The 21,985-nt window shown below is 47.6% G+C and overlaps 2 protein-coding genes across 5 annotated transcripts; one reads left to right on the top strand and one right to left on the bottom strand.

Annotated features, from left to right (window-relative positions):
* The first annotated feature begins 31 nt into the window (after positions 1-31).
* Positions 32-5,362, top strand: NDUFA2 (NADH:ubiquinone oxidoreductase subunit A2). Its single transcript, XM_077310640.1, has 3 exons — positions 32-224; positions 3,238-3,344; positions 5,159-5,362. The coding sequence occupies exons 1-3, from the start codon at positions 130-132 to the stop codon at positions 5,248-5,250; spliced, it is 294 nt and encodes a 97-aa protein (XP_077166755.1). The 5' UTR covers positions 32-129; the 3' UTR covers positions 5,251-5,362.
* On the bottom strand, positions 5,297-21,935 carry TMCO6 (transmembrane and coiled-coil domains 6). Of its 4 annotated transcripts, none has more exons than XM_077310636.1 (12): positions 21,622-21,935; positions 18,428-18,552; positions 17,006-17,115; positions 16,469-16,652; positions 15,369-15,473; positions 13,455-13,540; positions 12,759-12,875; positions 10,312-10,423; positions 10,046-10,226; positions 9,113-9,192; positions 6,579-6,746; positions 5,297-6,472 (listed from the first exon to the last, which is right to left on the bottom strand). In XM_077310636.1, the coding sequence occupies exons 1-12, from the start codon at positions 21,725-21,727 to the stop codon at positions 6,311-6,313; spliced, it is 1,536 nt and encodes a 511-aa protein (XP_077166751.1). In that variant the 5' UTR covers positions 21,728-21,935; the 3' UTR covers positions 5,297-6,310. The 4 variants fall into 4 exon arrangements, with proteins under 4 accessions (XP_077166751.1, XP_077166752.1, XP_077166750.1 ...); XM_077310637.1 differs by having other exon boundaries at positions 9,101-9,192; positions 21,274-21,933; XM_077310635.1 differs by having other exon boundaries at positions 9,101-9,192; positions 21,622-21,933.
* Between the last annotated feature and the right edge of the window lie 50 nt (positions 21,936-21,985).

Here is a 21,985-nt window from a genome sequence, read left to right as displayed (position 1 = left end):
CGGCAAGCCACCTCCGCGGAGGGGCCTCTTTCGCCTACACGCGACAGCGCTACAACTTTGCATAGGCGCGCCCCTTCAGGAATTCTAACGCGTGCATTGGCTGAGACGTTCTGCGGGGCGGGGCTGAACATGGCGGCGGGTTCGGCTGCGCGGGTCATCGGGAGCCACCTCAAGGAGATCCGGATCCACCTTTGCCAGCGCTCGCCGGGCAGCCAGGGCGTCAGGTGGGTGGGTGGCCGAGGCCGCGCTTTGGTTCTCCCGCCGGGGAGTCAAATGGCCGACGCTTAAAGAAGCGGCATTCTCTAGGCCCGGGGGGTGGGTGGGGGGAGACGGTGGCTCTCCAGACGTCCACGGACTACAATTCCCATGAGCCCCTACCAGCATGATCCTGGCTGGGGCTCATGGGAATTGTAGTCCGCGGACATCTGGAGAGCCGCAGTTTGGCTACCATTGCTCTAGGCCAGGGGTAGTCAAACTGCGGCCCTCCAGATGTCCATGGACTACAATTCCCAGGAGCCCCTGCCTACAAACGCTGGCAGGGGCTCCTGGGAATTGTAGTCCATGGACATCTGGAGGGCCGCAGTTTGACTACCCCTGCTCTAGGCCCTTGCAGCTGTCAGACTTGTCGGGTCCGAACAAGCAGGAGTGGGCGGAGCCTGGGGGCATGGCCAGGTGCAGGTGGTGAACCTCGCAGTGCAGTTTATTTATATTTAGAGAACAAAGATTGAGTCCTGCGGTTCCTTTAAGAACAAACTTCTGCCCAGAATGAAACTTCGTTGGTCTTAAGATAATAAGAGGTTTTTTTATACCCTGCTTTTCATGGTCCAAAGCAGCTTTCCCTTCCTCTCCACAACACCCTGCAAGGTGGATGGGGCTAGAGAACTCTAAGAGAACTTCTGTATGAGTACAGCTCTTAGAGAACTGTGACTAGATCAAGTTTACCCAGCTGGCTGCATGTGAAGGAGTGGGGAATCAATACTGGATTAGAGTCCGCCACTCTTTAACCACTGAGCTGTGCTCGTTCTCTAAAGCAGTGGTCCCCAACCTGCGGGCCGCGGCCCGGCGCCGGGCCGCAAAGGCCATGGCGCCGGGCCGCGGCTCCCTCTCCCCGCCCCCCCTCCCCGCAGTAAAAAAATTCCCCGGCCGCAAGGTTGCGGCCCGGGAAGCTACTTACTGCGGGAGGGCGGGGAGAGGGAATCAGGGCCGGGCCGGGCCGCGCCCGTGCAGGCCGCGCCCGCGCGGCCCGATCCGCGGGTGCGGCGTGATCTGCGGGCGCGGCCGGGCGCGGCTCGCGGGTGCGGCCGGCGGGCGCGGCCCGCGGGCGTGGCCCGAAGCGTGGGCGCGGCCCGCGCGGGCGCGGTCCCTGCGGCCGCGGCCCGATGCCCTGCCGGTCCCCAGCCTAAAAAAGGTTGGGGACCACTGCTCTAAAGTGCCGCTGGACTCAAATTTTGTTTTGCTGCATCAGACCAATAAGCGACCCGCCTGAATTTATTTATTCATCATCAAGTCACAGCTGATTTATGGTGACTTCTTAGGGTTTTCAAGTCAAGAGACATTCAGAATGGTTTGACATTGTCTGCCTGATGGTATCCCATCAGGCAGACAATGTCAACCTGGGCTGACCCTGCTTAGCTTCCAAGATTTGGGTAGCCTGTCCATCCAGGTCAGGGACACGGATGGATTACAGTAGCGATCCCCAACCTGTGGGCCGCGGACCACATGTGGTCCTTCGACTAATTGGAGGTGGGCCCCGAAGGACGCCTTCTTCCCTCCCCCGGCCCTTTCCTTCATCCCCCCCCCCAGCCCTTTACAACACACTTCATTGTTGTGGCGTGTCTGTATCTTATTTTGAAGGGATGTTTAAACATTACCATAGCGATCAGAGAGCACTAGGGCAGTGGTTGAGAGTAGAGGAGTAAACTACCCCCCCACCGGGCCTCAGTAAAAGGCGTTGAGTGGTCCCCGGCGTTGAGTGGTCCCCGGTGATAAAAAGGTTGGGGACCACTGGATTACAGGATCCAAAACAAAGATCCGGTGGCAACTGAAATGCTGTGGGTGTTAATTTCAGAATGAGCGTTTGTGAGTCTCAGCTGTCTTGTTCAGATGTATTCCTTTATGTAGCATAGAAAAGCTAATGGACAATGCATTAGGACTACAGAGTTAGGAGAACAAGATGAATAGGAAACCATCAAAGGCAAGACATATACTATAAATAATACAGAAAATGCATTAGGGGATAAAGAACCGTAAAAACATGTGAGAACCTACAACACTCATGGCAGTTGGTTATAATCCTATTCGGTTGTAAAAGTGCTGTTACTTCTAGTGAGAGGGAGAAACCCTTGACATGTCCATGGCGATCTGTGCATGTGGGTGATGTATATTGAACAGAACATTCCTAAAATGTCAGTTCACCTTGAAGGCTTTACCAGAGAAGAGGGTAGAAGCTCTAGGGCAGTGATCCCCCCCCCCCAGTGTGGTGTCAACAAGCACCTTGGCATGAAGAATCAAATTGTTGCAGTTGCATCTAGACTGGTCCTTGGTTGTTTTCCTCAGGTGACACAAGCGTCAACATAACCCTGTCAACAAGGAATAGGCTGTTACTGTTGACACAGAACTTATGGCATTTGTATGTGTGCAAGAGAGGGGATGGGGAAAGCTATAGTGTAGCACACAAGGGTCATTGTTATGTTGCTTAGGTGCAGCTTTATTTATTATTGAACTTATATACTGCCACTCCTAGCCAGCCAGCTCGAAACAGTTCACATCAGAGTAGAAGTACAATTTAAACCAGAAAGCAAATCCACCCACCCAACCCCTCTCCTGAAAGGCAATGGCTGTCTGTGCCACTTCCCACCTTAGGATGGGGTGATTTGGAGAAAGCACCCAATTGATGTTCCACCACCTGGCCTCAACCAAATGCCTGGTGGAGGCACTTCATTTTACAGGCCCTGAAGAACTGTGACATTGGGTGTCTTCAAGGGCACACTCTGTTGGCATCAGAAAATAGTGGTGCCCTCAAACAAGCCCCAGAATTCTCTGCAGCATGAAGGGCTTCTGTGGCTAACTGATAATGGAAAGTATTTCCCAAACTTATGAAATTTGAAAACCACCACAATAAAACGACCTGTGTCTCTCAGGTCCTAGCTCTAGCTCTGCACATTTCTGTATTCAGCTGGTCCGAAAGGCAGCTAAAAAAGCCCAGTCTGACCAATGTGTGTGGTTCGTCCTTTGCAGAGACTTCATTGAAAAACAGTATGTTCCACTGAAGAAGGCAAACCCCAATTTCCCTATTCTGATCAGAGAGTGCTCAGATGTGCAGCCTAAGCTCTGGGCTCGATATGGTGAGTGATGGAGCACTTTCTTGCTGGTGTTTCCAAGTGTAAGGGTGGTGGGGGTGGCAAGTCAGGTGGTGCAAACATCAGTTTTCCAGACTGGTGGGAAGTTAGAGTGCCTCATCTAGCTGATCTGTTCTGTAGTTCTTCAATCTTATTGGCACTCTTTGGATTGAAACAGAACTTCCATAAAGCTTCTCAGTTCCTTCTCTCTTGCACGTGTCCCTCCCTTTATGGTCCAAAGATAATGTCTTGTTTCTTCTCCCAAGGGCCTTGATCTTGACTGAATAAACCTTTCCTGCAGGTGGAAAGAATATATAAGCAGGAAAATCCTATTGTTCAGCCTGTAGGACAAGGCTACTTGGGACGTCTTTCTCTCCACTCCCCAGCTGTGGATTTCTCCCCCAAGAATTTTCTTATTTGGGGGAGGGGAGAGAATACCAAGATTCCATTAGAAATGTCTAGGACAGTAGCTCCTAAAAGCCTATTCAACACACACTCATGATTAAGGGAGGGGCTTGGCTCCAAGGTAGAGCCTTTGCTTTGCATGCAGAAGGTCCCAGGTTCAATCCCTGGCACCTCCATTTAAAAGGACCAGGCAGTACTTGGTGTGAAAGAACTCAATCTGATACCAGGAGAGCCAGTCAGTCTGAGTAGACAGTATTGACCTTGATGAGCCAAGCATCTGATTCAGTATAAGGCAACTTCATGTGTGAGATTAGCTGGGATTTAACAGATTGAAGCCCTTTACCAGGTATCGCTTACCACATACCATTATTCTTGCATTAGGGAGACCATGAAATTGTGGCTAAAATCTGATCCCTTAAAAAAATAATTTATGCTTCTGGTAGCGTCCCATACAGAGGACCTAGCCACCAACTTTTTCATTATATCTTCTAGAATTGTATTTGGCTGGCCGTTTTTTCCCTCACCACACTTCTGAGCTGTTGACAGCTAACAAAACTGAGACAGAAAATGTGTGTGCTGTGGCAAGGCAGTGTTGATGTGCACAACACTGGTGAGATGGATAACACTGAGCAGGACCACGCCAGTACTTTCTTAAGGCTCCGGTCCCTAAATATCCTTGCCCTGTTAAAAGAAGAGATCATGCAAGATTGTCCTCTTCAGTGAACTCACAAAGCCCACTGCTTTCTGGAATACTTGATGGAGATAAGGCTTGCTGGTCATCAAGACTGGTTCATGGATGGATGTGGCTTACTATGGCTGCTGACCTATTGGCTGTCAGTTCTCTTTTACCATTTGAGTCACTGGTCACCCCAGTTTAAACAACCTTAGATGAAATGCAGAGCAAGACTGATGGCACATAAGTGAATCTTATCTGCTGGTGACAAGTCATGTGGAAAAGTGTATGCTTGCATGTTTTAAAAGAACGTGGTATTTGTGGGCTAACACATTCTTATTTGGCACCATTTACTTTAAAGTGGCTTTCTGGAAGTAAAACCTCAGTAAAAGCCCAGCAGTGTGGCTTGGCTTTACAGATTATTTCAGTCCTTCAGTTTTCGTTGTCCATCTGTCGTGGTTGTGAGGGAGCCACAGCTGCAAGATCAGGGTTATTGGTGGTACTGTACTTGCATATGCATGCGGCCAAGGAGTTATGCTGGGGCAGAGAAAGTTGACAGCTATCCACTGGCAATCACTTGAGAGCATTTCAGGCAGAACCTGGGCAGGAGGAGCATCATGAACATCATCACATCGCTTCTAGCTGAGTGCCTAGTAGTGATGTCACAGTAGATGCAATGCTAGTCTAGGAATTCCCCAACCACTGTGGTAAATGTTTACATATGCACTTTGTTTTCACCCAGAATTTGGCAGAGAGAAGAGTGTACAGCTGAACAACCTGAACATGGACCAAGTTGCCGAAGTTTTAGAGACGGTTATAAACAGCAAAGCATAAAGATGATGCACAGTACCTGCATTCAAGATTCTTAGTCCAGCTGTGGTGCATGTATGGATGTAATTTATTAAACTGCATACAAAAATAAGGCTTACAAAATGCAGCTCAAATACCTGTTTTAGTCAAGTGTATTTGTTGTAGGTTGATTCTTCCTACTGTATTGTGTTAAAGGGGGTGGGGAATAAAGAGGCTCTAAATTTGTTGACTACCCCTACTGAGCTAACCAGGTCAAAGGACTGCAGAAGAACACCACACCCACTAGAAGCAACAGCAAGCTATTTATTTGGTTATCAAGAGGTTCCTGTCTCACTAATGCTGCCACTTGGCTTTCAGCCTTCATGCCTAAGGGTCTCCCAAGGTCTCTGACTAGGGAAAAGAGGGGGGAACAGGGTTAAGGCACCCAAGCCCTCACACTTTCCTAGATCACTGCCCATGCCTGAGCTTAAAATAAGGACTTCTTTCCCCCCTCCTTCCTTACCTGATTGTGCAGCCGCGGTTTAGGCTCCCTCCCTGCCCCTGCAATTCACCCCCGGCCCCACCCTTGTATCTTGAGCCATCCTCTGGACCAGGTGTTGGAGCACCACTCCCCTCAGTCTCCTACCCCACCCTCACACTGGCCAGCTTGCAGCGGGGTCTCTGTTGGGCTCATCTTTCCCAGCTTTCTGCAGGCCCTTGCCCGGATACCAGGGCCGCTGCATGGATTGCTGGCCCACTTGACTGCTGGCTATGAAAGCTCCTCCTCCCCTGGCCTTGTTGTTGGTTCCTCAGTGCAGTTTGATGACATCATCAGAGGGTGACAGACTTTTACAACCCTGGAGAATGCCAGCAGGGCCCACATTCAGCTACAGCAGCCATAGTCGACAAAGTTCTGTCTGGATCTCAAGGGACAGCAGTCAGTGGCAGGGAGGTGGGTGGGGCCTGCTCAATTCCAGGGAATCCCCAGACTTGACAGCACAGGGCCTAGAAAGTGACAATGCCCTTTCCAAAGAGAGAGGTAGTGCTTTCTTGAGGAGAAGCTGATACAGGTGACATCTCTGGTTCAGTTTTTTAAAAAAGCAGTCTACGGATCTTCAGGTGAAACCTCAAATGGACAGTCCTGAGGGAGAGCTGCCAGCTGGCTGGCAATTCTGATGAGTGCCTCAACCTTTTCTTGCAACAGCGGGTTATCCTGATGCCGCTCTAGAGCCCGCAGTCCTGACTGTTGCACAAAGTTGATGGCGGCCTGAATCGAGACAGGGAGAGAGGGGTTCAGGTTAGGCTTACTATCGAGCCCAGTGATGCAAATGAAGCTGGGGTGAAATTAGCACGCATCAAATGCCATCGCTTACCTCTGGCCAGTGTAGGAAGAGGAGGTGCGCCAGTTCCAAACCTTGATTCACAGCTTGGTCATCGGAAAGGGCAAGGGCACCAAGGAGGGAAGGAAGCCCAGCCTTCTGGTACAGGGCCTGGCAGAGGGCAGGCCCCTTGGCCGCAATATTGCACAGCACTGTTAGAACCTGTGGAGCGGGACAACAAATGAGAGCAGCTGGTCATTTGCCATTCTAGTTTGTATAGAAGGGGCATTAAACACCTTCAGCCTTCCTTTCCCCTGCTTGCTTACACTCTTCACTGCCTCCCCTCCTTGGGATACAGATGGTCAGTCAGTACAGCCACAGGAGCCCTCTTCCTTACTGATCGCACACTCGTCAGTTGATCTGGCTAAGTTCCTTTTAGAAAGAAGTCAGCAGACAATCCCTCTTGAGGATTAGTTGATGCAAGGCTGCCTTCACTGTTTTTGTTGTCAATGCCATACTAACCGCTGGTCCTGTGCCATTCTCCTTTGTTGCAAGAGCATGCTTCCTGGCAAAGCCAGGCGTTCATAAGAGATCGGGAGAGTAGCCAGGTCAAAAATATGCAGAGCCTGAAGAGCAGCCTGTGATATAATGGGACTTATATCCAAAAGAAACTGATGGAAAGGGGAGGAATGGCAAACTTGACAGGCTCCCAAGAGAGGATGGGCTGAAAAGGGGTCAATGTGCGTTTGCTTATTCAATTAACCATATTAAGTTCATGGCTTTAAACCCACAATAATGCCAACCTCCTCCAACTCAAGCACATGAAACAGAACTAAGTAAATACTGTCCCTAAGAGTTACTAAATTTAGTAAGAGTCACCTGCACAGCAAAATGAAATTGGCCATTTGATGTCCTGAAAGTTTTTGATGTGGAACACATATTCTGGCTTGCTCTGTGGGATAGAAATGGGAACGGAAGTGACATCCGTAGTGCTGCTCCAGAGAGCAAGCCAGAAGTGGCTGAGGCAGCTGTAGGGTGGCGTGGGAGATGGCTGGTCAGTGCTGTAGCTGCCCAAGGCCTCAGGATGTGCATTGAGTGCAGGAGGTGGCTGGGCCACTGGGCCAGAGGGAGTCTGCGGGGAAAGGAAGAGGAAATCTGGATGAGGGGAAGCTGGGAGGGAGGAGGGAGGGACCAGGGAGGAGGTCAGGCAAGTGGTTGGTAAGGGGGGCAAGGGCAGGGGGGAATGGGGGGGGGAAGGAGCATGTGTGTGTGTGTGTGTGAGAGAGAGAGAGAGAGAGAGAGAGAGAGAGAGAGAGAGAGAGAGAGAAGGTTCCATGTATCTAGTGAGAGTCAGGCTGTCACTGATTTTTTTTAACTGCTTAACAGAACAGACTCTAAACTTTACACCTAAAAATGCCCTCAGCATCCACTTTTAAAAGCAGTATTTAGTATTTGATAGGCATCACATGGCTCATTCTAGCTAGGGAGATGGTCTTCTAAATAGCAAAACTGTCCCAGCTGAAGACCTTTTAAAAATTGTTTACCCAAGAAAAGACATCAGGAAGTGCAGCAAGCTGTAAGAAAATGCACCTGGACAAGTATGCTTCCCTTTCTTTTGCATGCAATTTCCCTCTTGTATATCTGATGGGCCAAGGCCCTTGAATTCTGACTTGAAGGCAAAGTGGAATCTGTTTGAACTGGGAAGTTTTTCATCAAGCTCCACTCACAAGAGCAGAAAGGAGACGGGAGTAGCAAGGAGTGTGCATCAGCCTGGCGAATAAGCTGTGTCCACACTGCAGCAAAGTCCAAGCACAGCTTGTTGTGTCATAGAGTGCTGCCTTGGATGATACCCTTTGTAGCAGCTGAACTCCCCAATATGATTCCTACACAGCTCCTGGCTCTCCATGGGGCCTTACGCAATGGTTAGCCATGGCCTTTCTAAGCCTCAAGACATTTCCAGATCAAGTCCAGACAGATTCATGTTAGCCTTCAGCTTGATTCCACCTGGAGAAATATGCCTGCATTTCTGAAGAGCAGATTATCCACAATGTGTTGGTTTCAGATGCTCTTTTGTGAAAACCAACCTTGCTGATCAAAATTATTTAGGCAAACTGGAAGCAAAAAACAACTCTTTCTCTCGCTTAGAAAAAGGGACTGTTTTGATGAGTAAAACAAAGTCTGAAATTATGACTTTGGTTTAAAATTCTTGTTCCTGGTTGTTCCTTATCCCACTAATTTAATTTAATTTTTTTTTAGCAAAAACTTTAAAGGGATGCACTGCTTTGACCTTTTATTTTTCTGTTAGCCAAATAATCCCATTGATGGATTCTTCCCCTTTTTGGATGGACAAAAGATTGACTAGCTCTTGTAACTAGGCTGCAGGTACATTGCTGTCTTAAGTTGTTGTCAGATTTCCCCCAAAGGGACACCTGTGACCTTTATATCTGGTTCCAACATAACTGTAGACCAAAGTTCTACCTGGCAAAAAGCCAGACATCCCCTTCTCAGCTGTCTAACATAAACAGGGATCTCAGATCTTATGTTCTGTCCCAGTCCCAGTCAGTATTGTCACCTACCAGCACACTTGCCTTCTGGCACTGGAAGAGCTGCAGCAGAGATGGAAAAAGCTCCAGGCTGAGCAGAGCAGAACACCACGTGGGGTCATCAGCTGGGAAAAGCAGGATGTAAAAGGGTCAGAGGTTGCTATTGGCATTTTCTGTTTCACTAAGAACAAGACTGCAGGAAGGGCTCCCAAGGAAAAGTTAGGTATCCAGGAAATACAGAATGAGTACAGCAGATAGCAAACTCAGGCTCTGAAGACTCATTTGAAGACAGCATGATGTAGTGGTTAAGAGTGGCAGCCTTTAATCTGGAGAGCTAGATTTGATTCCCGACTCCTCCACATGCAGCCAGCTGGGTGACCTTCAGCCAGTCAGTTCTCTTACAGCTGTTCTCACAGAGCAGTCCGCTTACAGCTCTCTCAGCCCTACCTGCCTCTTAGGGTGTTTGTAAGCCACTTTAGAACTTCAGGTAGTGAAAAGCAGGGTATAAAAAAGCAGCTCTTCTCCTGTATGGTATGTATGGCAAACACAGCAGGACACTTATGGATATGCTGAAATCTTCCTGTAAGATACAATCTCTGTGAAACGGTTAGAAGGCTCTGAAAGCAAACATATATTAATATTGTCATCAGTTCCTTGCAACTAAGGAGATCTCGGAAGATCCAGGAGACTTGAATGGCTTTTAGTAAGAGTCTTATGGATGTGAGGGCGCAGCAGGACTAGCTTAGTCAGAGGTGGCCAACCTGTGGTTCCCCAGATGTCCAAGGACTACCATTCCCATGAGCCCCTGCCAGCATATGCTGGCAGGGGCTCATGGGATGTGTAGTCCATGGACATCTGGAGCACCACAGGTTGGCCACCCCTGGAGCCCACAGGTTGTTGGGAGTCTCAGCAATACTAGCTGCTGTGTTTCCTTCTCTTACCTGGAATGAGGACACAACACATTAAAGGGATATATACCTGTGAGATTGTTCAGCAGCCACAAACACTCCTGTACAATGAAGAGGTGTGTGGGGAGGAAGCTCCTGATGAAGACAAACACAGCCCCCAGGAGGCCCTCTGCTTGCGCCTGAAGCTCACCCTGACAAGGCTCATCTTCAGCAAGGAGATTGCTGATGCACCGCACCACCGGACAGACCAACTAAAAGTGGAGGGGAAGAAAGGATCCTCAGGAGAAGCTGGGCCATGGGCTGGCAACTCAGCAAGAGACCTCCTGTTTACTTTACCAGTTCCAGACCCTCGGCAGAAGCTGTTGTCACCGTGGAAGCCAGAGCTACCAATAGCTGCCCTAGAGTCGGCAGGGTCTTTTGAGAGATCAGTAGTGAGTTGTTCACTCGGCTGAGGAAAGAAGAGGAGTAGGTTTTATACCTCGTTTTTGTCTACATTAAAGAGTCTCAAAGTGGCTTAGATTCACATTCCTTTGCCCTCCCAATCACTGGCACCGTGTGAGGTAGGCAGGGCTGAGAGTCCTGAGAGAACCGGGGCTGGTCCAACAGGCACTTTGTGAGGTAGGCAGGACTGAGAGAGTCCTGATAGAACTGGGGCTGGTCCAAGGCCTCATGTGGAGGAACAGGGAATCAAACCCAATTCTCCAGAGAAGTCTAGGAATGTGTGCTGGACTTAGGGCATTAAAGTCTTGAGTTATCCACAATGAATTTGGGAGCAATCATAAGGAGGTCTACTCATCAGTAAGCCCAATTTTTTTCAGTGCAAATAATTAGCTTCATTTATCCTCCATGTTTCTCCACAGCAGGAAGCCAAAACAGCTTACACCCTTCTCCTCTCCTCCATTTTATCCTAACAAAATGTGAGGTAAGTTAGGCTGAGTTACCCAAGGTTACTCAGCAAGCTTCCGGGGCAAAGTGGGGATTCGAATCTGGGTCTCTCAGACCTTACAGTATTCTATCAATCCCTCTTCTGTGAAGTAAAATATTTAACTAGGGGCAGAAAGTACGTTAGGATACAGATAAGTCTACAGAAAGACTTCATGCCAGTATCCATTTTTGAGCTTACAGGAGGTACCATTTAACTTCAGAACTCAGCATTCACATCGTCCTTCTCCAAAGCATGCAATTAAACATAAGAGTGATTCAACAGACACAAGAGATTTGGCCCTATCAGATCTGTGCAAGAGAAGAACCTGTGTTGATGCTATGCTTCAAACATGAAAGAAAACTTGTGGGAAAGTCTCTTATTTCTTTTATTCCGGTTAGACCTTGTAAAAAAGCCTGGACAGAGTTTCCAGACTGAGGCTCTGTTTCATGTTCTTCATCAGATAGAGTCTACAAACATATAATGGAGGTTTTGATCTATCATGTTTTGTTTTGATTGTTTGGAGAAGGAGATGTCAGCCAATGTAGGCGTATTAAGAGAGTAAAAATCTATTTTTTTATCTTGTTAGAACTGTTTTCTAACACCCACACTGTGTTTGAATTGCATGCAGTGATTTGTGAATATAATGTAATGATGAAATGGATTTGTGTGTACTCAATGGGACCATGTATGAAAGGAACAGATTGCTTAACTTATAATATGACTTTAAGATGTATGAAATTGATGGTGCACGTTGTTGAATACTACAAATTAGCTTTGCTAGCTGAGCCCAGTTAATGACTGGAGCACAACTGTATGCTGAGGCAAATTAGACTCCCAACACATTTTATTGGAAGTGGTTCCCTATGTTGAACAACTGACCATACAAGGTAACTGGAGGGTGTTGTATATGTTTCTATGTATTTGTTTATCATTATTACATCTAGAACTGCTTTCTATCAAAACTGTGACCAGAGAAGAGGCTTTGATTGGGATTAGCATGTCACTCTTAGGAGGCTGGCTTGGGTTGAATTCCATTCACCAGAAATATCTGGACATTGGGGATTTTCTCTTGTTTTCAGCAAAAGCCGGTCCACAGGAGGCTGGGTTAAAAATCCTCCAACATCTTGCCAGTATAAAAAACTCAAATAAAAGATCGATGTGTCGGCAGGTCAATAAAGCAATAAATGTAAAAACCTCTTGTCAGTTTATTTCATAGAACCAGTCCAGCCAAAAAGGGTCCAGATTTACTTCCCACTTTCAAGATATGCACTTTTCATTATTGGCTTGTACCTTCAATTAGAATTCATATACAATTATCTGTTTCATCAATAGATAGTGTTCTTTAAATTCTCATTGTATACATAGACCATAGGTTTGTCTGTTAAATGGAGGACCGCAATTCTTCAACACGATAACTGTTGAAAGAGATAACTGTATATGAATTCTAATGGAAGGTACAAGCCACTGATGAAAAGTGCGTATCTTGAAAATAGGAAGTAAATCTGGACCCTGTTTATTGGGAAGTTTTGAATGAATTGTTGTAACCCACCACAAGCCATTCTGGGAGTGGCAGGCTATAAATCTAATCTATCAATGACACCTCAACAGGTCACCCTAGATCTTCTCTGGAAGTCCCTGAGTGGCGGCAGCTGGCTACCATAGTGTTTCACAGGGAATATTTGGTCTCGTTTCCCAACAAGAAAAGGATGCTTCCCTACTTCCTTCCGTAACATTTGAGGTCTGTGTGTCACTGAATTAAGTCTCACCTGTACTCTAACCATCTGCATCCTTACCCCCTCTGTGCATTTAGGCAATCCGCTCACCCATAAGACCCCTGCTCCAAATCCCTGACTCTTACCTGCAAATAATGTAGTGCAGACACCATGCAAATTCTATTGCAACTCCCATTCCCTGTTCCAAGCTGGAGCAAACCAAGTGAAGTATGTGTTGGAAGAGGCCAGAACCAAGGACCAAGCTGGGGACAGGGGGGGAAAAAGAGAGAGAAAATAAGCAAGTGGTAATCAGCAGGCTTAAGCTGTGTGTGAGAGAGAGAGAGAGAGAGAAACTGAGGAATCAAGGATTGAAGGAAGGAAGGAGAAATTGAAATCTGGAAGGAAGGAAGGAAGGAAGGAAGGAAGGAAGGAAGGAAGGAAGGAAGGAAGGAAGGAAGGAAGGAAGGAAGGAAGGAAGGAAGGAAGGAAGGAAGGAAGGAAGGAAGGAAGGAAGGAAGGAGAAATACAGCTTTTCTGCCCAATGAGAGGGACTCTTACATGGCAAGAGAAATCCCCAAGACCAGAAAGCCTATTCTGTTCATTATTGCCAAGAGGCAGCTGAGGCTCACATCTGTCTGTAGAGCCTGCTGGAGTTGATTGGTTTAGCTCTGCTCCTTGCTTCCAGCTCACAGAACAAGGAGCATGCATTCAACAGAAACTCATACCCCAGTATGTAGATTCCTTGTAGTATCTCAGAAGTTGATAAATCTGCTTCTCACAAGTGCACACATGAGCAGTCATTCAGTTCTCACTGAGTAAAATGGAAAGATAGTTCTACTTACAGGATGATTTCCTCGGCGGCTTCTTTTGACTGCAAGAGCTGTGACAGAGCATAGCCTGCACCTTCTTGCACTGCCAAGTGAGGGGACTGAAATCAGAGGATACAGCATCAGTCAATGATTTGGGCTTGGAGGCACTGCAAGAAACAAACAGCACAGCAGAAGGTGCGCTTCAGTTCCTTTCCTCTCTGTGTAGGAAATGGAACAGTTGCTTAAGGCCTCCAGCATCCGCAAAACTCCATAGAACAAAAGTGAAGCAAAGGATCTTGTGCACAGTTTGCAGATCCAGGGAGAGCTCAGGAACCCTTCAGTATTTCTTCCCCCCAATTTTCTCAACTGCCATCCATGAACTCATCGGCACCCAAACTCAAGAAAGCTGCTCTCTGCAGAGAACCCACATTAGATTTGGGACTGAAGTTTAAAACTATCCTGTGTTTAGGGCAACCCCCTCCCCAATATTAGCTGATTCATAGATATCCATTATCCTGACAGATAGTAGGATGTTAGGATGTTAGAAGGTAGAAAAGAGCAAGAGTTCAGCAGCACCGAAAGAAGAGAAAAAAAGGAAAGAAAAGAAAAAAGGAAAGGGAAGGGAAGGGAAGGGAAGGGAGGAAGGAAGGAAGGAAGGAAGGAAGGAAGGAAGGAAGGAAGGAAGGAAGGAAGGAAGGAAGGAAGGAAGGAAGGAAGGAAGGAAGGAAGGAAGGAAGGAAGGAAGGAAGGAAGGAAGGAAGAGAGCAAGCGAGAGAGAGAAAGGCAGAGAGGAGAGAGAGAAACTGAGGAATCAAGGATTGAAGGAAGGAAGGTGAAATCTGGAAGGAAGGAAGGAAGGAAGGAAGGAAGGAAGGAAGGAAGGAAGGAAGGAAGGAAGGAAGGAAGGAAGGAAGGAAGGAAGGAAGGAAGGAAGGAAGGAAGGAAGGAAGGAAAAATAGAATTCTGGGAGGAAGGCAGGCAGGCAGGCAGGCAGGTGCCATGAAAGGGAACAGGGCAGGGGTGGAAGGAATTGGGGGGGGGGGAAAGGGCCTGATGGGTGGGGAGGGTAAGTTGCGAGGGAGGGAGAGTGGGGGGTTGAGAAGGGTGGGTGTCTTGGTGCGAAGAAGTGGTGGTGGAGCTGAATAGCGAGGGGGGGCGGGCGGGAAAGACTGCGTGGGCGAGAAGGGGGCGGGCAAGCGGCGGTGGAGCTGAGTAGCAAGGGGGGCGGGTGGGAAAGACTGAGCGGGCAGGAAGGGGGGCGTGGAAGCGGCAGCGGGGCAGGTGGGAAGGAGGGGGGGAGGCGAAGGGTCCGGTGGGCAGCCAGGTTCCCCCCCCAAAGGCGGGCAACTGCCTACCTGCCTTGTCGACGGACAGCCGCGTAATGTCAGCTGTCAGCCGAAGGCAGCCCAGGTTGGTGGGTGGGTGGGTTGGGAGGCATGAAGCGCCTCCCGACTCGTCAGTCCAGTGACAAGGGGCCAATCATTGCCCCCCCCCGATCCCGGACCAAGCCCTCCCCCACGCCCCTTACTGTTTTATTTATACTGCTCCTACAGAGCGGTGTAAAGATGATTATATGATTCTATGGCTTTAGCCATAGAGAATGGCTTTAGCCCACACAGCCATGGATGTTCTCAAAGCCACCCGCATGCTCAAATTGAGCTTGTTGAGAGGCTCTGCCATGTTTTTCAGATATCTGCCAGTGGTGGCAGAACCAACAAAAGGTCCCTGGGTCCAACAGGGTGTGGGATAGTGAGCACACAGAGATCAAGCCTTTTCCCCTTCTCTTCACTACTGAAACAGGCCCTCCTCAGAATATGGCTTCCACTTGCTCAAGGAACCAAGAGCAGATCATTCTTCCCTGAATAGAATTAATTCTTTTGATTAGATGAAACCTGTATACAGCTGGTTTGCAGAGGACCTAAAACAAAGACTCACTTCTTTGCTCACCTGCATACATGATGCCAACGCTGGAATGATGCCTTGGGGCAGAAGCTGCTTCTTCACAATCTTCGTCTCAACTGCCAAGTTCCCCAAAGTATACAAACACAGCTCCTGAAACACAAAGTGCTATATTTCCATGACCGAGCCATTTTACCTCACGGTCTGAAACCACTATGCTTATCAACCATATAGAAACCATTACTCTGTATTACTTATAAATAAACTCTGTTCATGTTTTTTTAATTAAAAAACTGGTTATTTTAGAGTAAAGAATCCCCTTTTACCTCAGAGTCACCCCCATGCGCTAACAGAGCTAACTGTTCTGTCATTGTACCATATATCACTACGCCCGTGGTTCTCAACCTGGGGGTCTGGACCCCTTGGGGGGTCGAATGGCCTTTTCACAGGGGTCGCAGCAGGGCAGGCAGCTTGGCTGGAGGGGCACCATCCACCCAACAGCCTTGCGGGGTAGATCGAGATAGAGTGTTCATCTGTCTGGAGCAGCAGAAAAGAGGAAGATCGGCATGGTGGGACGAGGCAGAACTGAACTGAGAAATCCCGGGGGGAAACAATTCCTATACAGTCGTGAACAATGGATCTTCATGCCATTGGTCAGTTTTGGTTTAATCTCTGTGAAAGAACACTTGCATCATTTTATGGTTGGGGGTCACCACAACATGAGGAACTGTAATAAAGGGTCGTGGCATTAGGAAGGTTGAGAACCACTGCACTAAGCCTTCCTGTTCATTGGGTTCAACTAAGGCGAGAGCCTTTGGAAGCAGCAAAAACAAGGAGGCAGCCATACACATCACCTCAGAACACAGCAGAGAGGTGTCTTTCCAAGGTTATACCTGAAAGGCGTCACACAATAAAGAGCAAATATGTTACAGACCCCCTCTGGTAGATCTAATCCTCAAAACTCTTGGATATAGTGAACCTGAAAGCCCCAACAGATGTCACCCTGTTCAAAATGGAGCACACTGTAAAGGACCATTTGCACACCATGCCTTGGTAAGCAGACCCAAATAGCAATGACTGGCCATGCTTAAACTACTTGTCACTTAGTGGAAGTCAGAACAGTTGAGAAATGCAGGCCCATGTCTTACCGTGAGGGCTGTGCTATGTCCAGACAGGTAGGTCAGGAGGTAGGAGGTGGCTGGCAAACAAGCCTCCACAACCTCTGGGTCTTCAGAGTGTGACAATTCATGTAAACACCGAGCTGCCTCCATCTGCAAATCTGCTAGATTGCTGGTGAAGAGGCCAATCAGTATCCGCATGCTGCCCTCCAGCCTGCAAAAGGAATATCAGGGACTCCATGTAACTGTTCCAGATCACATACTTTCTGCTCACCAGTTCCAGCCATCCCAATGCCCCAAACACTGGACAATTTCATGACTCAGGAGCCAAGGTGACTTTGCAAAAGCTCGCTGTATTTTTCCTCTTTGGGTCGAGAGGCTCTTCCACTTTGCAAATCACTCAGATAAATGAACCATACTCACTCACAAATATCCACTACACACCCGGCTAGCGAGGATTCTAGGGCGATTCTTGCATTGGACAAAATGTCCCAGGGAGATTTCATTTCTTTCAACCAAGCAAACAGCACCCATTTGGTGAGGCACCACTAAGGCCTGTTAGCCAACCTGATGAATGTCTGCTGGGTTTCTTTGCACTGTAGCCCCCATCGAAGGCGCCGCAAGGATTTTAGCCTCTCTTCTGTTCCCTTGTGGGCATTTCTCAGAAGCTCTGAAACCTGCCAGGGAACAATACTAAGTCAACAGCAGGGCAATGTAGGGATTTGTCTAATTTTGTCTCTGCTCCTAGCTGTTGGGCGCACCCAGGCTGGGGCAGGGTCAAGAAAGGTCAGTCTCTGGTCTCTGTGAAATCATCCGAAAGACAGGATTTCTGTAAATAGCTAATCTCGAGAAACCTTAATGTGTACACAAACAAAAAACTTCTGTAAACTTTCATGACTAAAATGTATATTGCAAAGTCTGCTGAAAATAAAATAAAAAGCTAGCCTGCTCAAGAGAGGACAAAGCTTCAACCAAGCTATCACAGAGAGAAAAGCAAGCCTTGTGTCTGTCATTACTTCAGGGCAAAAGTAGGGTCCATATTTTGAGATGGAACTATCCAGAATGGTGGAAGTGGACAATCCTGCAAACCCTGGAGACAGTCTGAATGGATCTGGTATATTTCCATGTTTCAAACTAGACAGTTCATTGGGTTGGATCCTGTCCAACTTTCCTGCAGCAGAAAGGGCTTCCTCCTTGTTCACAGGAAAGCACCACCACTTTTGAAATGGCTATTGGGGATTCAATGTTATCCCCACTGCACGTCACTCTGAGCTCTTAAAGCTGTTCAACATTTTCAGCTGATAAACCAACTATAATAAAGCAAAAATGTAGACTGCAGTCACAAAAAGCAGGGTTATCTTAGGGGGGGGGGGATTGGACTAATTTGTTCCACCTAAATTGGCTGTAGAATGAGAAAAACTCAATACATGAGGGTCTAATGAGTTGGAAATGTTCATTAATTTATTTGCTTCATTCATACTTTGCCTTGCCCCCAAATGGGGACCCAAAGCAGCTTAAACTAATTCCTCATTTTATCCTTACAACCCTGTGAAGTAGGTTAAGAAAGCCATTAAGCATCCACAGCAGAATACAAATTTGAACCTGGGTTTGAATTTGACCCCTCTTTAGTTATCATGTACTTTGAACGGAAGAGGATGTTCATATGGGCATCTCTCAGCAATCACCATCAGCTATATGAAGTTTCATTATCCCAAAGCAAACCAAAGAATATTCTAACATGGATATCCTCATGATGCTGTTTACTAATTTACGCTTTCCTTATATATGAATCCTGATTTCATCATCTGAGTAAGTGTGCCTGCACACAAACACTCACTTCTTGGATAAAATTTTGTCTTAAAAGTGCCAATGGACACAAATTCTGTTCTGCTACTTCAGATCTACATGGTGACACACCTGAATCAAACCAAACAATGGTTGGGATTTGGTGCACTGCAGTGAACCCTGATTAAGCCCCAAACTTCCTACCTCTTGCTCAGAGACAGGAGCTGCTGTACCACTATCTGTTCCAACGCAGATGTCCTCTATCAATGCATCTTCTCGTAACAGCCGTTTACTGACCAACTGCTGCAACCTCCGGGCCCTCCTCAGGGCTGTACCAAAGCAGCACCCAATTGTCCCAAGAAGAGAGCAGAGATGTTAAAAGAGTCTTTTAATGTGATTATGAGGTTCCCACACAGAGCTAAAGGTATACACGTCAATCCAATTCTGTAAAGCTATAATTAGCAAGTACCAAATCCAGAAGATATTCCAAGGAAAAGTGAAAACAGATTATGAGGAAAGTAATAAATAAGCCTCACAATCCTTTGTCCCTCCCGCATCTGCTACCCACCCAAGAAGAGAAGATAGAAGATCTACAAGTGATCACATGCATTTGTGAGAAAGCTATATTCCTGAAAACAACTGATATTCCACATGCCAGAGAATCACTATGCCAAAGGGAACAGCTACCCTTCTACAGGTTTGTCTAAATATAGCTAACATTTACAGCCAGATCAGCATTAAACTAGGCCAGGCTTTCTCAACCAGGGCTTTGTGAAACCCTGGGGTTTCTTGATGGCCCTGGAAGGGTTTCCTAAATAGGGTTTCTGTTCTAAGTACATTTGGGCTTTACTTTTTTTAAGAGCACACGAGGTTCCCTGGACCTAATTTTTTAAAAACAATAAGCTTCTATTTGGCACACAGAGGACAATTAGAAAGAGAACTTCATATGAGCAGTCACAGGAGCAAGGCAGAGAGGAAAGGCAAGGTGAGCACCGAGTTAAAGCTATCATTTCATCTGAGGACAGTTTTCCAGAGCAGGATAAGGTGTCTCATTTCACCTGGGAAACCTATATTTATTTGGTACTCAGAGTTCTAATAAACTGAATTACCTTTCCAACTCTCAAACCGTCATCTGTCTCTCTCGTAGGGTTGAATTAAAAACTAGGGAACAGGTAAATGCTAAAAGAAAGCAAAGAACTGCAAAATGGATTAATTCTAGGCCTGTCACCAGAGATTGTGATGGTTTAAATCAACCTCTTTCTGTTCTTTAATCCACAATACCAGTAGTTAAGCATGTAAATGTAAAACTGCATTTATTCCCATTTTAAGCAATGCTTCAAAGCTGTTTATCTTCTCAGCCTTTTGGTCTGCTCAGACAGCAAAAAAGTCAGGACCTGGGAAACAGGTTATTAAGTTTTTAGAGGTTCTGAAATGAGATGGAGGCATAAATGCCACATACAGCCAAAAGGACCAGGCTCAGCAATACCATCTAACAACCCATCCATCCTAGCAGATTTACTTAATCTTGCAAAATCACTTTTCTCAGAAGTCACCCACATGGGTTACCAAAAATACCAATGAACAATCTGTGTGAAATTGTTGAGGGTTTAAAATATGTCAAGCTGTCAGGACTGCAGCCTTTGTGCACTGGTGTGCATGACTGCCCTAGCTGTTGAGGGAGGGTGCTGGAGCCCCCAGCCAGGTGGCTCCCCCAGGGTGGCAGCAAAAGGCCTCACCTGTCTCCTAGGTTGGAATTAAAAACAAAAGAGAACAAAAACCCAACCTGAGAAAACAAGTCAGGAACCTAAAGGTTGAATAACAAAACACCAGAGGGCATTTTCAGCTTGGATGTATTTAAATCATGTTATACTTGGCTGAAGAAGTAAACAATTGCAAAACCAATATGTAATACTGGTTTTGGTACTCATAATAAAGAAATGCAATAAAGGTGCCATATAGAGGATGGAGCAGAGTTGTTCTCTCTTGCCCCGGAGGGACAAACCAGAACCAATGGGATGAAATTAATCCAAAGGAAATTCCAGCTAAATATTCAGAAGGTCCTGACAGAGTAGTTTCTCAGTGGAACAGGCTTCCTCGGATAGGTTCTCCCTCTTTGGAAATATTTAAACAGAGGCTGGATAGCCATCTGACGGAGAGGTTGATTCTGTGAAGGCTCAAGGGGGTGGCAGGTGACAGTAGATGAGCGATAAGGTTGTGAGTGTCCTGCATAGTGCAGGGGGTTGGACTACATGACCCAGGAGGCCCCTTCCAACTACATGATTCTGTGATTCTATGAGAAGACATGGCAAAAAATGTTTCATTGACCTTACACGTTTTTTCCCCTTTATATCACATTTTCTGTGTACTCCTTTTCTTTTTCTGGGTGGGAAAGGTTGCCAGATCCAAACTAGAATGCTGGGGATTTGGGGGTGGAGCCATGGGGAGGACAGGAACCTCAAAGGGGTGCAGTGTCTCAGAGCCCACCCGCCAAATTTTCTATTTTCTCCAATGGGACTGATGGAGTGAGTATGAGCTGTAATTTTGGGGGATCCCCAGGTCCCACCTGGAGGCTGAAAAACTGAAGACACTGGGAGCTACACTTGAATTCTCTAAATAAAGAATAATTCAGAATGTTTCCAGCAGCAAATGAGTCAGAAGTAAACAGATAGTTGGCAGGAACTATTCTTCAGTAGCAATAAATAAATAAAATAGCAACTTATCACAGACTTGTCCAAATATAATCCAAAAAGTTCCTCAGAGTTTCTTCAAAGTCATGTTATATAATAAAATTGCAAAAAAGTTACAAGGGGACCATTGTATCACCTCTAAAGTTTCCCAATGGTTACATGGTTACACGTGATACTCTGTCCCCGGGGGTAACTTTTCTGCAATATTATATTACATTACTTTGAAGAAGTTATGAGAAACCTTTGGGTTCTAATTGGACAGGTCTGTGATAAGTGCATATAGCCAATGAAGACAAGAGAAATTGAAAACATGTCAACAACCAGTTCGCATTCCTGGCAACTATTCATTTATTTCTGACTCACCTGTTGCTGGAAACATCCTGAATTAAAGGACTCAGGGTTCCGGTGCAGCCGCCCTGTCAAGTCTCTTCGGCTTTTCAGCTTCTTCGCATTCCTGCCCCACCTGGAGGCTGCGATGCCAGCGCGCCCCCCTTCCTCCAAAGCAGCCATTTTCTGCCGGGGAGCTGCTGATCTGTGCTGCCTGGAGATGCGCTGCAATTCCGGGGGATCCCCAGGCCCCACCTGGAGGCTGGCACCCCTACTCCCTCGCCCCATCCGAGCCAGGAACGTCTCCAGCAGCCAGGCCGCTCTTCCCGCTCTTCCCTCCCGGGCCGCGGCTCCTTGCCGCCGGCCCCTCCTCGGACCACTAACCGGCTTCGCGCTCCCTCCGCCGGGCCCGCAGCTCCTCCACAGCGCAGCTCCTGCTCCAGCGCCCTCTGCCCGCCAGGCCGGAGGAAGCGGAGCCCGGCGAAAGCATGGCTGCTGACCGGCGACGCGGGGCGCGAAGGGCACTACTCTGCTTGTGTTCGGCTCCCGCGGCGTTCACACGAGCGGGCAGCCACACTCGTGTCGCGCGCCCCCAGCCCGGGCCCTCAGTTCCAGGCACAGCCCGCCCGACGAGCGCCGCAGGCGGTGGAGGAGGGAAGCGAGGCCGCAGGTCGCGAGTGAGGCCTTCCTTCCTCCCGACCAGGCCCTGGCGGCGCGGTTGCTAGGAGACCCACCCACCCACCCGCGG

The sequence above is a fragment of the Paroedura picta genome, chromosome 14 (genome assembly GCF_049243985.1).
Source record: "Paroedura picta isolate Pp20150507F chromosome 14, Ppicta_v3.0, whole genome shotgun sequence".
NCBI classification, from domain to species: Eukaryota; Metazoa; Chordata; class Lepidosauria; order Squamata; family Gekkonidae; genus Paroedura; species Paroedura picta.
The sequence above is the reverse complement of the archived record's forward strand: the minus strand, read 5'-3'. Positions and strand labels throughout refer to the sequence as shown.

Excerpts from the sequence above, each read along its gene's own strand:
- NDUFA2 (XM_077310640.1), top strand. The coding sequence starts at position 130 with ATGGCGGCGGGTTCGGCTGCGCGGGTCATCGGGAGCCACCTCAAGGAG. Across the intron at positions 225-3,237 it reads CCGGGCAGCCAGGGCGTCAG|AGACTTCATTGAAAAACAGT; the intron begins GTGGGTGGGTGG and ends CGTCCTTTGCAG. Across the intron at positions 3,345-5,158 it reads TAAGCTCTGGGCTCGATATG|AATTTGGCAGAGAGAAGAGT; the intron begins GTGAGTGATGGA and ends GTTTTCACCCAG.
- TMCO6 (XM_077310635.1), bottom strand. The coding sequence starts at position 21,727 with ATGCTTTCGCCGGGCTCCGCTTCCTCCGGCCTGGCGGGCAGAGGGCGC. Across the intron at positions 13,541-15,368 it reads CGTTGGCATCATGTATGCAG|TCCCCTCACTTGGCAGTGCA; the intron begins GTGAGCAAAGAA and ends CTCTGATTTCAG. Across the intron at positions 9,193-10,045 it reads GCTGCTGAACAATCTCACAG|CTGATGACCCCACGTGGTGT; the intron begins GTATATATCCCT and ends TGCTTTTCCCAG.